General features: G+C 47.2%; 1 protein-coding gene across 1 annotated transcript in view; it reads right to left on the bottom strand.

Annotated features, from left to right (window-relative positions):
• FRAS1 (Fraser extracellular matrix complex subunit 1) overlaps nucleotides 1–9,341 on the bottom strand; it is a 436,686-nt gene extending 427,345 nt beyond the window's left edge. Inside the window, exons 1-2 of the mRNA XM_077882614.1 lie at nucleotides 8,963–9,341; nucleotides 2,301–2,332 (exon numbers count right to left, since the gene is read on the bottom strand). Of these exons, the coding sequence (XP_077738740.1) occupies nucleotides 2,301–2,332; nucleotides 8,963–9,038 (108 nt within the window). The 5' untranslated portion in view covers nucleotides 9,039–9,341. The remainder of the gene's footprint in view (nucleotides 1–2,300; nucleotides 2,333–8,962) is intronic.
• Nucleotides 9,342–12,519: the final 3,178 nt, after the last annotated feature.

Here is a 12,519-nt window from a genome sequence, read left to right as displayed (position 1 = left end):
TCACATTCACATTCCAGCAGTTTAATTAAACTATAAGTCAGATTTTGTCACTCCTCTGCTGCAGCTCCTCCAGTGGCTCTCCACCTTCCTGAGAGGACAAGCTAAAGCCTATACAAGGCTCTGGCCCACCTCTCTGACCTCATCCTGCCCCTGGTCATGCACTCCAGCCGCTCTGACCACCACACACTTCTTCAAATGGCTAAGCAAGCCTGCTTCAGACTTGACCACTGCTCTCCCCTTCTCTGGAATTCTATTTCCCTGGATATCCAGGGAGACTAGCTCTTTATAATGGCTGTCTGCAGGTCGCTGCTCAAATGTCCCTTTCTCAAGGAGGCCGTCCCTATCACCCTATTTGCCGTAGCCACCCTCATCTTCTACTCAGTATCTTCCATCTCCCTACTCCCCTATTGTTTTCCTCTGTTGCACCTATCTGACTTCTATATATATATATTACTCATTAGAACTCAAGCTTCACAAAAGCGAGGATTTTGTGTATTTGCTCACTGACGCATGGCGTGGAGAATTCCACATTTGGCCACAGTTGCCACTCCATAAACATTTGTTAAATAAGAACCTTTATCATTGTAATAGATGTATTGTCTTTCTAACTGAATTACATACCTACAATAATAAATACATCAGGCTTGGGGAGGTTTAAGAACACACAGAACTGAATCTTGGTAAGCAAAGAAGCCAAATGGTGGGAAACAGGAGTGTGCTGGTGCATCACAGCACAGCCTACTAGACCTTAGCAGCCATAGTCCTGGAAGGAGCCAGAGCATGGAATCCAAGATAGCACGATCACCTGTTAGGTACAAATTGACAAGACAGTCTCTCCTTGAACTTGATGGCACTGCCCTCTCCAAGTAATTGATGCTTTCATATTCGGAGGCACAATAACACAGAGCAACATCAAATATAGAAGACAGGCTAGCCACTTTCCTTCAGATCCAGGGGGAACAACGGAAGGAAGACAGGTAGGCTTATTCTGTTCAATCTCTTAATGGTCAATTTACCTTTAGCAAATCTCTTAAAATCTCTCACATCTTTGGTTCTTCATTAAAGAGAGGGAGAAAGAAGAGTATAAAATAATACTTGATCTGCTCATTACACTAGTCTATTGTATCAAATAGATCAATAGCTATGAAAAAATATTTTTAAATTATGAAGCACTGTATACAGTAAGCAATTCTCTTTGTATTAACATGGATAGCTGACTTGTCTATAATATCTACTACTGTTCCCCCAAACCGGTGATGTATTTTAAAGCCCTTCAATTTTTAGATGATTCAGAAAATGTATTAAAGAAGAAACACAAGGAAAAGCAGGCTCTGAAGGGCACAGAATGAGAAAGAAAAAGGAACTGGCTTTCTCCTGATTCTTTAATAGAAAAACATGAAGGGGAAAAAAACATAAATCTTCAGAGCAGTAACTATATTACATAAAGTTCAGAATCAAGAATATTACTGTGAACATCTACCATTATCCAGACTGTTGGATATTTCAGATATTCCTCATCTATTTCAACACCACGAGGACAATCCAAGATGACTTATTAATATCGCACATGTCAATAGCAAGTTGTGATATAAAGGAGCAAACCCTCTCCAACCATTTCAGTCCTGTTTTTAATATAGCATTTATTAAACCAAAATAAAAAAGTGGTGAAGAATGACTTGTCACACCATTTATTAGAGTTGATGGAATGTAGACAGTCTTCAATAAGGCTTTAACACACTGTTATGCACCACAGTACATTATTAATGAAAAGAAATGCATAAGACTGGCATCAGCTTTTTCCCCAAGTCATCATGACATTAAATTCAAAATCAATTCTACCCTACAAGGCAAAAGTTCAGAGATAGTTAATTTGCTTGTTATTTGGAATCCTCCTCATTGTACTCAATTTAATAAGTGTACCTCTTTTTGGAGAGGGGGTTCAAAGGAAGAAGCAAATGCAATGAGAAAATGAACAAAGTGTGCCCTAGTTCATATCTGGCAAGAGAATGGGATCTAATTTTCTCTCTGATTGAAAGAACACAAAGGAAAACCATGGAATGCAAATTGTGTTGGGTGTTTGAACTTCTTTTCCAATACCTAAGTATTCGAATGGAACTAATTCACTCTGGAAAAGGTATAAAGTAATTGAACATGATTGTGCCAAGACGAGGGATAATCCTCAAACTGTGAAGGAAAAATAAACATATTTTACAACGATAGGGTCACTCACTCACTCTGCAACCTCAATCAAGCATTTTACATTTGAAAGAAATAAACCAAATAGATGAAGAATGACCTACCGCCAACAAGGAACCCTGGTAGACACAAGCACCTGTAGGGAAAAACAAAACAAGAATTAAAAGGAATGCAAGAGAGACCGACTGTCACTGCCCCAGCAGACTTGGGCTAAAACTCCATTTACATGCATCAGAGTAAGCAAATTGAGCTTTTTCCAAAATCTTAAAAGTGTGAGCATTCTGCCCCCAGGGAAATAACCCTGTACAACACAACAACACTTCTTGGATACACATGAGGGAAAGCATCATTAAAACTTATCTGTTTTAAATAAATAAATTTAAATTTATGAATTTTAAAATAAATGTATTTATAATGGCATGTTATGTATACAGTGCGTATTTTTCTACATGATAAATCAGCAACACCTCCCTAATTGAATCCCAATTTATTTATCCAGGCTTCTCTGCCACTCTTTGCCTACACAAATTCTCCAGTCCAACCCAAGAGGCCAACCTAGGAGCTGGTGGTAACACTCCCATATCTCCATGCCTTCGCTCATTCTGGTTTTCTGCAGGAGACACACTGGGTCTATTCAAGTTCCTTAAATTTGATCCCATCTCCTTCATGAGGTTTGCCAGCCCACAGGATTATGCTCTCTCCCCTTTGCCCTCATAGCACTCAGTGCCTGCATCATCTGTTTGTGAATTCATTCTTGTGTTCTTGTAGAACCGCTGCATCTACCCTGCTACAGTGTATATACAAACTCTTGGGAGAGGAGCTGCTTCTACTTCTTTGGCTTCCCTAACTCTTCACGTAGTAGGCATCCACTTAGGTATCTGAGTGATTAACTACTTCACACAGTATGTTCCTCTTTAGGAATATCACATTTTACAGAGAGCAGTGCAGGCTGTAGTTATTTTTTTAATTATTTTTTTAAAGATTTTTTTATTTATTTATGACAGACACAGAAAGAGAGAGAGGCAGAGACACAGGCAGAGGGAGAAGCAAGCTCCATGTAAGGAGCCTGACGTGGGACTCGATCCGGGGTCTCCAGAACCACACCCCAGGCTGAAGGCGGCGCTAGACTGCTAGGCCACCAGGGCTGCCTGACTGTAGTTATTGAAAAGAACTTGTCTACTGAGCTCTTGAACTCCAATACTCTTTTCACCCTCTTTTCACTCAATATTTCTTTCTAATGGGCTGGCTGTGAACTGATACATCTTTATATTTTCCATTCATTAAGCACCAAATAAAAAACAACAGATGATTTGCTTCAAAATGGAAAAGAAGGTTAAATGTGAATGGGACACCTATATTTTCTGAATAACTAGCATACCATAAAATAAATCTTTCCAAGTGTTATATTTGAAAACAATGTGAAATTGCAATTCTAATTCTCAACCAATCTTTGAACAGCACAAAGATGTTTTTTTAACCTAGAAACATGTGGGTACTGTGCTAACATCTACTCTCTCAGAAACCGAACCTACAAAACAGACTGGAATAGCATACACACACCAAGGCAGAAGCACATCTTGACAATAGGCTGCACGTGGTGTCCAAAGAGGGAAGGACACATTTTACTATACTGCTTGGCCTTCAACAGATCATTCGTGAAGTCTCAAAAATATTAACGTTTCAGGAAGGGGCCAGTCTGCCTTATCCACCAAAAATGGAATTATGAACAATCTTCCGAAATGAGATGGCTATTTACATTTGGGGTCTGAATCAAAGATCTCTATGCCCAAATTTATTGGAATGACTTTTGTGCCCTTGACATTTAGACAAGAATAGCCTGAGATAAAACCTAGGGAGAAAATTCTTCTTAACTCACTTATGTCTCTTCAAGAAATAAAGACTTAGTATTTCAGTCTATGGTATGTCATAAGAGAGATATGTATGCATATATATAAATATATACATATATAAAATCATATAGGATATATGTGTACATACATAAAATAATCATATAAAGCTCAAATAAATATATATCAACAAAATTCAATTTCTAAAATACTCAAATGGACCTATTTCATTACTTCTGATTTCTACAAAATAAACATAAAGATCATGACCGAGGTACAATTTAGCAAAATTCAAACTTTAGAATAAACAAAATTTAACCTTTAGAATAAGACCATCTTCAAATCATTTTACTGCCCTCCTACATAGCATTGCCTCCCAAAAGCCAGATCCAAAAGGAATGAAGTATCCTAAGAAATATCCAACTACTGGGCAGCCCAGGTGGCTCAGCGGTTTAGTGCCACCTTCAGCCCAGGGCCAGATCCTGGAGACCCGGGATCAAGTCCCACGTCAGACTCCCTGCATGGAGCCCGCTTCTCCCTCTGCCTGTGTCTCTGCCTCTCCCTCCCTCTCTCTCTCTCTCTCTCTCTCTCTCTCTCCCCGTATCTCACGAATAAATAAAATCTTTAAAAAAAAGAAAGAAATATCCAACTACTCACATCAAAGCCTATTCCTGGAAAGTTAGATAGATGTTATAAACCCACCAGAACATAAATAAATCAGCATTGAATGTGGCACCACATACACACTTGGTTAAGCCAAGCATCTGCTAGAGACTCAAGTCAAAACGGATTATAGTACTCATATCCAGAAACTATTCACTATAGTACCATACCTGGTAAACTGAGTAAATAAGAGAAATTAAATCCAAGAGCTGCAAAACATCAGACCCATTAGTTCAAAGACAAAGCAGTCTATATGGCCATAAGATATGAAGAGATTTGGAGAGCACGGTATCACAAAAATATGACTCATTAGGAACAAGTAGCCACAAGTTAGCATTTAAATGTTCAAGCTTTAGGTTGTGCTATAATTCAACATATGGCTTGTACACTATGGAATAGTTAAAATAGAATTGTTTTCTGAACTGACAGGACAGCTCATATCCTGATTATTGTAAACCAAAATTCAGATCAATTAATAGAGCAATTAAAATGAAAATGGGCCAACTGTTTTTTGAACTATTGTAAGATTTGGCACACAACTCCAACTTTGCTATGTGGTATTCTCCTCCCTTCTCTTGAGCCATGTGGTAGAGGGTATTTATGACTACCTGCGTCTGAGTGAAGCTGAGTGATAATTGCCACTTAAGTCCGTAACAGTGAATACAGATGGCTACACCCTCACTAAACAATGTATATGCAGGATCTAATCCCTAGAGGAGAACAGAAATGGAAACCTCTTTATTTTCACCAGCAGGTAGTTATAAAAGCCAAAAGATGTAAAAGTACAATTATTCAATATTGGGAAACCCACCAAGGACCAATGTTCACACATCCTTACTTCTACTTTACTGATATTAACAATTACTGGGTATGCAAACTTCTTCAGGGCAGGTAGTATGACTTTTTTACATTTGTATTCCCCCTACCAGACATAACCATTCACATAAGCTCTCAATAAAGATGTATGGAGTGAAAGAATGAAGAGATAGGCTATTTTCCCTAGCCAATGTCTTCTCTTTATTGACATTGAGTTTTAAAGTTTAAATCTGACACAGAAGGAACTCTCCAGCCAAGAGTGGAACCAAATATGCTGATCCACCCATAAGTAAAACACATTGTCTATCAAATGATCTTTTCCAATGTATTCTGTTAATGGCATTCATTTATAGGAAAAGTCTGGAAGAAAGTGGGATTGACTAAGCCACATGGGGAGTTACAGGACACAGACTCGAACTCTCTTCTCTCAACGTCCACTTCAATAGTCCTCTCCTATCTCCAAGCCACCACATTCTATCTAGTGGATATTCCATGGGTTAACAAAATTCAAAACATGCTTCTCCAGAGACTGTCATGGCAAAGCTTGTCTGATTCAGAAAGCAGTTATCTTTGCTAGAAGTTTCTCTGTGACTTCTTGATTGCATTAAGTTCTCAAATCATAGTGAGTTGCCAGCTTGGCAATATAAAACAGTATAAAATAACATTACCAGTGATTTGCTTGTAAGACTTCATTTTTCTTTTAATAACTACAGTAAAATTCAGAACCAGAAAGCTGCAACCGACCACAAATAAGGCAGCAAATGTTGATCTTTTTTTTCCCCATGCTGGATAATTAGCAAAAATATTTTTTGAAATTTCATGTATTTATTCATAAGAGACACAGATAGAGAGAGAGAGAGGCAGAGACACAGGCAGAGGGAGAAGCAGGCTCCATGCAGGGAATCCAATGTGGGACTCAATCCCGGGTCTCCAGGACCACGCCCTGGGCCGAAGGCGGCGCTAAACCGCTGAGCCACCCAGGCTGCCCAGCAAAAGCTATCACCTCGCCAGCCAACTTCTGCATTTGGTAAATGACAGAACCACAGGCCAAAGAAGTTAAGTGGTTCATTCAGGGTCATACAGAAGTTTCTCATCGAGGCCAGTGTTAACTTAATTCAAAAGACTGTAATTAGGCAATACTCATTCATCTGACCAATACTTTTTTAGCACCTCGCGGGGACTAGGAGGTGATGTGGAGATGTAAGAGTAATTAGGAGCCATCAGAAGCCCTCGGTGAGCACACAGCTACATGAAGAATACTGAAACTGCACCTTTATCAATGTGATTGTAGAACTATTAACTGGTGTACTAGAAGTATGTGTGAGACGCTCTCTGAGCACTAAGAAAACACGAACTCTGCCACAGCTTGGTCAGCAAAAGTAACAAAGTGTATGTCACACCGTGAGAAGCACGCATGAAAATGCTTCTTTTCCATTTTTAAAAATCATTGCTAGAACTAATCATAAAAACTTGAGGAAATCTGTAAGACCCTTAAGCTTTCCATCCTTGACTTCAATGCTCATATTTTTAAGAGAAAAGGAATACCCTGACAGAACCAAACCACAGGTCTCATCAGATGACAGCTGATTTTTTGGCTGTGGGCCTGATATCACTTAATTAATTCAATTAAATGAGATAATGTATGTAAAGTGCTTGGCATAGTAAAAGCCAAATAGCTTGTGCTCAATAAATGTCCACATTCATTCATTCATTATTAGATAAGGACCATTATGACTTGGATGGAAACTCTCAGACATTTATCAACCCAATCTGTGAAATGATTCTAGAATGCCCTGAAGGTGGGGCGAAACAGTAAGAAGCAAAGTTTCCAAAGAATCTTTGAAGGAATAGCACCCCTGGCATCCTGCCCTCCTCCTCCCCATCAAAAGCCTTTGGACGTTCTTAAACTTTGCCCATCGAACCAGCTAGTCTTCCTAAGAGCGAGCCCTGCTAATAATAATGGCTTTTGTCATTTCAAGGGATTTGGTTCAGAAAAACGGCATCATTCCAACTGCCCGCTGGTGAGCTATCCGGGAGGGGCAGCACGCGTCCCCGCGTTGCCACCACCGAATGCAGACATAATTTTTCTAAGTCTCAAATTCAGATTTGGGTGGCCTGGGTTAACTCTCCTACCTGATTTATCGTTATAATTCAGCACTGTAAGTTTTATTTATTTATTTATTTATTTTTAGGTATGCACACACACGCACGCACACAACACAGACCTATTTCTACAGGTTGTCACCCATCTGAAGAAGGCTGCACAGGCCCCAGACGTGCTCTTCCTGGGGCAAGTACTTGACAGGCTTCAGACTTCCCCGGGGAAGGGGGGCGGGCAGGCGGTGCCTCCACCCACGGTAGAGTCCCCAGTACCGTGCGTGGGCTTCCAAGGCCACGCCACTTTGTCCGGGGAAACTACTAGCAAGGAAAAGGCAGCTGCTCTGCTGGCTGGAGGTCGATCCCAGGGAGGGCTTTGTCCTCTGCCGGTCCTCCCGCCCCACCGGGTGCGCGGGCCCTGCCCCTTGGGGCCGCCCCAACCCTGCAGCAGGGCCCGGGCGCCCCGCCGCGCCCCAGCCCGGAGTCCCCGGGAGCAGGGGAGCTCCCTGCCCGCAGCCGGAGGAGTAATGGATGGAGCCGGGAGGGGAAGCCCGGGGCCCCGGACGCTGGATGCTGCCTCCGCCTCCCTGCGCCTTCCGCGAGCACTCAGCAAAGGGACTTTCCCTACTCGTCGGGGCAGGTGGGCGTCCACAGCGCCCGCAGCCCCGGGCCCCCATCCTCGACCCCCAAACGCTTGATTCACTCTTCGGCTCCAGGCATCCGTGCGGGCCCGGCCGCCTGCCTGTGCCATCCCGGCCACAACTCCCGCCGCCTCCTCCGGCTCCGCGCGCAGCTCGCGGTCGTGCGCACGGGCTGGGGGGCCCCGGAGTGAGGGCGAAGTAAGAGGATGAGGCTAGACCCTTACTAGCCACTTTCCCCCTAAGAAAGCAGGCGGCCTCGCGCCTCTGTACTGGAGGGACTCCTCGCAGGGCGCTTGGAGGTCTCCGTCCAGGAGCCGCTCAACCACCTGGTCGTGGGGTCTTCACTGCACTTTACGGGGGACCCACCGGGGCCGGGGGAGGCGGATTCAAGCGGCCGGATCTTAGGTTGCGGAGGGGCCGAGGTGAGAGCAATTGTCGGCTCCTCGGCCCCGCTTCCCTAGTTGCTGCCGTCGGGGGCGGGGGAGGCCCGGATCGGAGATGCCAGGTCCACCGGCCACCCCCGCCCAAGGGCACCTGCGGCCGAGAGCGGGGCGGGGGGCACCGCGGTCGGGGGGGGAATCCCTGCAGCAAAGCGCACTCCGGTTCCATCCCACCCGCCTACCAGCCCCGAGGAACCTCCGCGCGGCCCGCACACCGGAGTCCCGCACACGCACACGCGCGCGCAGCCCACGAGCCTCTCACCTTCGCAATGCCGAGGCGATGCTGCGAATCCCGCCAGCGCCAGGGCCACCCCGAGCCACACTCTGAAGGCGCCCATTGCGCGTCGGCACCTGCCCTGGCGGAGCCCGGCGCTCAGCACCCAGGGCCCGGCTCCCGCCTCCAACGCTGGCCGCGGCGCCCGGGCGCGGGGGAACCGGGGAAGCGGCTGCTCCAGGGCCACAGCGCGCTCGGCCCCCACGCGAAGCCGAGCCGGGGGCGGAGGCGGAGGCGGAGGCGGAGGCGGAGGCGGAGGCGCCGAGCGCGGTTCTCCGCTGCGCACTGGCCCGAGGGGCGGACCTCCGCGCTGCGCCCACAGCGGACCCCCCGCTCCAGGGTCCCGGCCGGGGCGGTGCCCGCGCGCTGCTCTGGAGCCGCCCGGTGAAGTTCGCTGGACACTCCTCGGCGGGGCGGGGCGGGGCGGGGCGGGGCGCCAGGGCCCAGGGCAGCTCCCGGGACCCCCGGGCCGCGCCCCCGCAGCCGAGCGCCCCAAGGCTTCCGCCCACGGCACCGGGGGCGCAGCTGCTCGGCGGGACGGGGCTGCGGGCGCGGCTTGCTCCCCTTGCTCCCCGCCGACCGCCACCTCCTCGCCGGCCCCCGGGCTGGCCCGCAGGCTTGAGGCGTGACTACGCGGGCGCAGGAGGAGCCAAGATTTCAGATGCTCGGAGGAGAGAGCTCGAGGGGCCGCCGAGGATCCCCGACCCAACGCCGCTCGGACCGCAGAGCCCGGATACGCACGGAATAAGGCCCCTCTGGAGCCCCCACGCTCCGCCCTCCTCCGCCTCCCTCCTCCCTCCTCCCTCCTCCCTCCTCCCGCCTCCCTCCTCCCTCCTCCCTCCAACGCTCGGTTTGAAAGGAGACCCAGGGCCTCGGGGCTTCGGCGGAGATTCCAGAGAGTCACGTGGGGCAGGGGGACGAAGGGGGGCAGTGCGGGGAGGCCGAGAGCAACCTGATCCCCGCATTCGTCCTGCTGGAGTACGTGCTGCCTTTGTCTGGGGGCGGGGTGGAAAGGGGTGACCCCGGGCAGGGGCGGGGGGAGCCGGGAGGGGCGCGATGCTGGGGTCTTGCTCACTCAGGCGCTGCTGGGAGCCCACAAACTAGGTCTCGCCTCCCGCTGCAGGAGGGATCCCAGGCCCCGGCGCTACTTTGCCCCACCCGCGGCCACTCCTGCTGGACTAAGTGCGCGGGGCACACCTGACCCGTCCTGCCCGCTCTGGGACCCTCCCGCGGTCCCCCCGTGCGCTGTACCTGCAGCCTGCAGGATGCGGCTCCTCCGTGCTAGGCGGGGCCTCCCTCCGCGGGCGCGCCCGGACCTCTCCCAGAGGCTCAGACGCGTTGCGCCGGGGCTCCAGCTGCGCCCCCAAATGCCAGGCACTGGGAAGGGAACGTCTTGGCGAGGCCGACTGGGGCACGCACTTGAAGGGTGAAGGCCTTGAGTCGGGTCAGCACCGAGTGACGACGGCAACTTTTAAATGATCGAATAAAAAAGAGCTGGTCCAGGGTCAATCATTGTGAGAGATGAGAGAGGTTGCATCAGAGACATGCTGGCTGGGCTCGACTGGCCCAGAGACGTCCTGGTCCCCGTAGATGGCCAGAGGTGAGTGAGCACGTGGACCCGGGGCCTGTCCAAGCAGCAAACGCAGAGCTGGGAAGCGGCAGGGGTCCCACTTGTTTTCAGTCTTTACAACCACCCTAAGAGCAGGGGAACGCTCTGATGCTCTCGTGCGCTGCTTAGAACGAATGGCTTTTCAGTGTAACTCCGTAAGCTGTAACTGGCAGACGCCTGTATGTATTACTAATTAGCCAGAAGAGAATGGGAACCCCTAACAACCTAACCTGGCACTGATTTTTGAGTAAAGGACCCAGGAGTTGTGCAACTCACCCTCAGTCTCTCTGGGATCGTGAGGGCCTCAGGAACAGTCTTTATCACCTCTGTATCTGAAACACATAGTAGATGCTCATTAAATGTTTGTTGAAAGAATGTACTGAGTGAAAATAGTAAGTGCCTGAAAGCAGTGGCCACATCAAGGGCAGTTGGGTGTCTTAACTTCCGCTCCCCATAAAAAGAACCCCTCTCCTTTTTTTATTTAGAAAGTTGACATTTTCTCAGTCCCATATAAAGTGCTATGAAAACTCAGCTTCCAACACACTTCTGGCAACCAGGTTACCACTCCGAACCCATTCCTTATAGAAATTTTGTAGCCACCGCTGACTGGGAGTAACTTAGACAATGTGTTCTCTTAAAAATCAATTTGATTTAAAAAAAAAAAAAAAAACTATACCATCGTGGCACTCAAAGAAGCTTCAGTTAAGACATCTGTTATACTTGTGCGATATGCAAATGTGCTACTTTTTAAAAAGGAAAGGAAATGAAGGAAGGAGAGGAAGTGGGGGGAGAACAGCATTTCCAAGTTACCCCAAATTCATCATATGCATTATTTATATATATCACCCCCACCACCATCACCATCACCGAGCCCACCCAGGGCCACACACTGGCCCACACACGCCGCCATCATCCTCCTCCCCATCCCTGATTAGGTGGCTCAAGTCCCCATCCCAGTATGATCAAATGAGTGAAATGGTCAACCAATTAGTAAGATTAGGCATATATACCACATTCCATGGCCACTTAAATTGAGATATGAGATGTCAGGAAAATAATTATACTAACATAACCCGTTTCATTATGATGGAAATTTAGTAGGCATTTTTATGGATATGCAATTGATGATAACTAGCTTTTCTCTATAACTTAACCTCATTCCAGCAACCAGTGCTTCCCCTGACAAGGAGTTGGCACAGTAGTTGCGTCTGTATCTTTATTCCTCTTCACTCACTCATCTAGATTCCACAACTTCTGTTAAAATGCCCCACAGTATCTCCTTCGATTGGTCCTACTGGTACCTAGTGACATTTCCCTGACCTTGGTGCTGTCCAGTTTGGGGAATTTATTTATCAATTCCTCCTGTAAATGACAGCAAAAACAAAAATAATAGACAACACATGTAAGAATAACCATAATAGCCTAACACTGTACACTTTCCATTTAATCCTCCAGTAACCCTATGAGAAAGGTACCATGATTATTTCCATTTACAGGAGAAATCTTGATGTTCAGAGAGTTAAGTAATCTGTCTAAAGTTGGACAACTAATACATGGCAAAACATATTAGAGCAAGCAATGCTAGCTGCAAAAACAGGCAGAAGCCCACACTGCAGTGTCTTAAGACAAACGTTTATTTGTCAATCACATCCTGGCCCCTGGGCATAGGTGACTACCTCTTGTTGTTCTGGCATGATAGAGCACACCTCATGCAGCTTCTACCTGGGGGCAAGAAAGTGATGAGGGAGGCATTAAAATGCCTAAGGGACTTAGCCCTTCCTCTCACAATCCAGTGGCAAGAGTGAGTCGAATGGCCCCAACCTCACCGCAAAACAGATTGGACCTGTTGGGGAAAACACGGGTGTTTATTTAGTGAGCACTAACAGTACTGCTCCACTCCAGAGCTCCTGCTCTTCACTATCTCAACTGTCCTTTG

The sequence above is a fragment of the Canis aureus genome, chromosome 33 (genome assembly GCF_053574225.1).
Source record: "Canis aureus isolate CA01 chromosome 33, VMU_Caureus_v.1.0, whole genome shotgun sequence".
Taxonomy (NCBI): Eukaryota; Metazoa; Chordata; class Mammalia; order Carnivora; family Canidae; genus Canis; species Canis aureus.
This window is presented reverse-complemented; position numbering and strand designations above follow the sequence as displayed.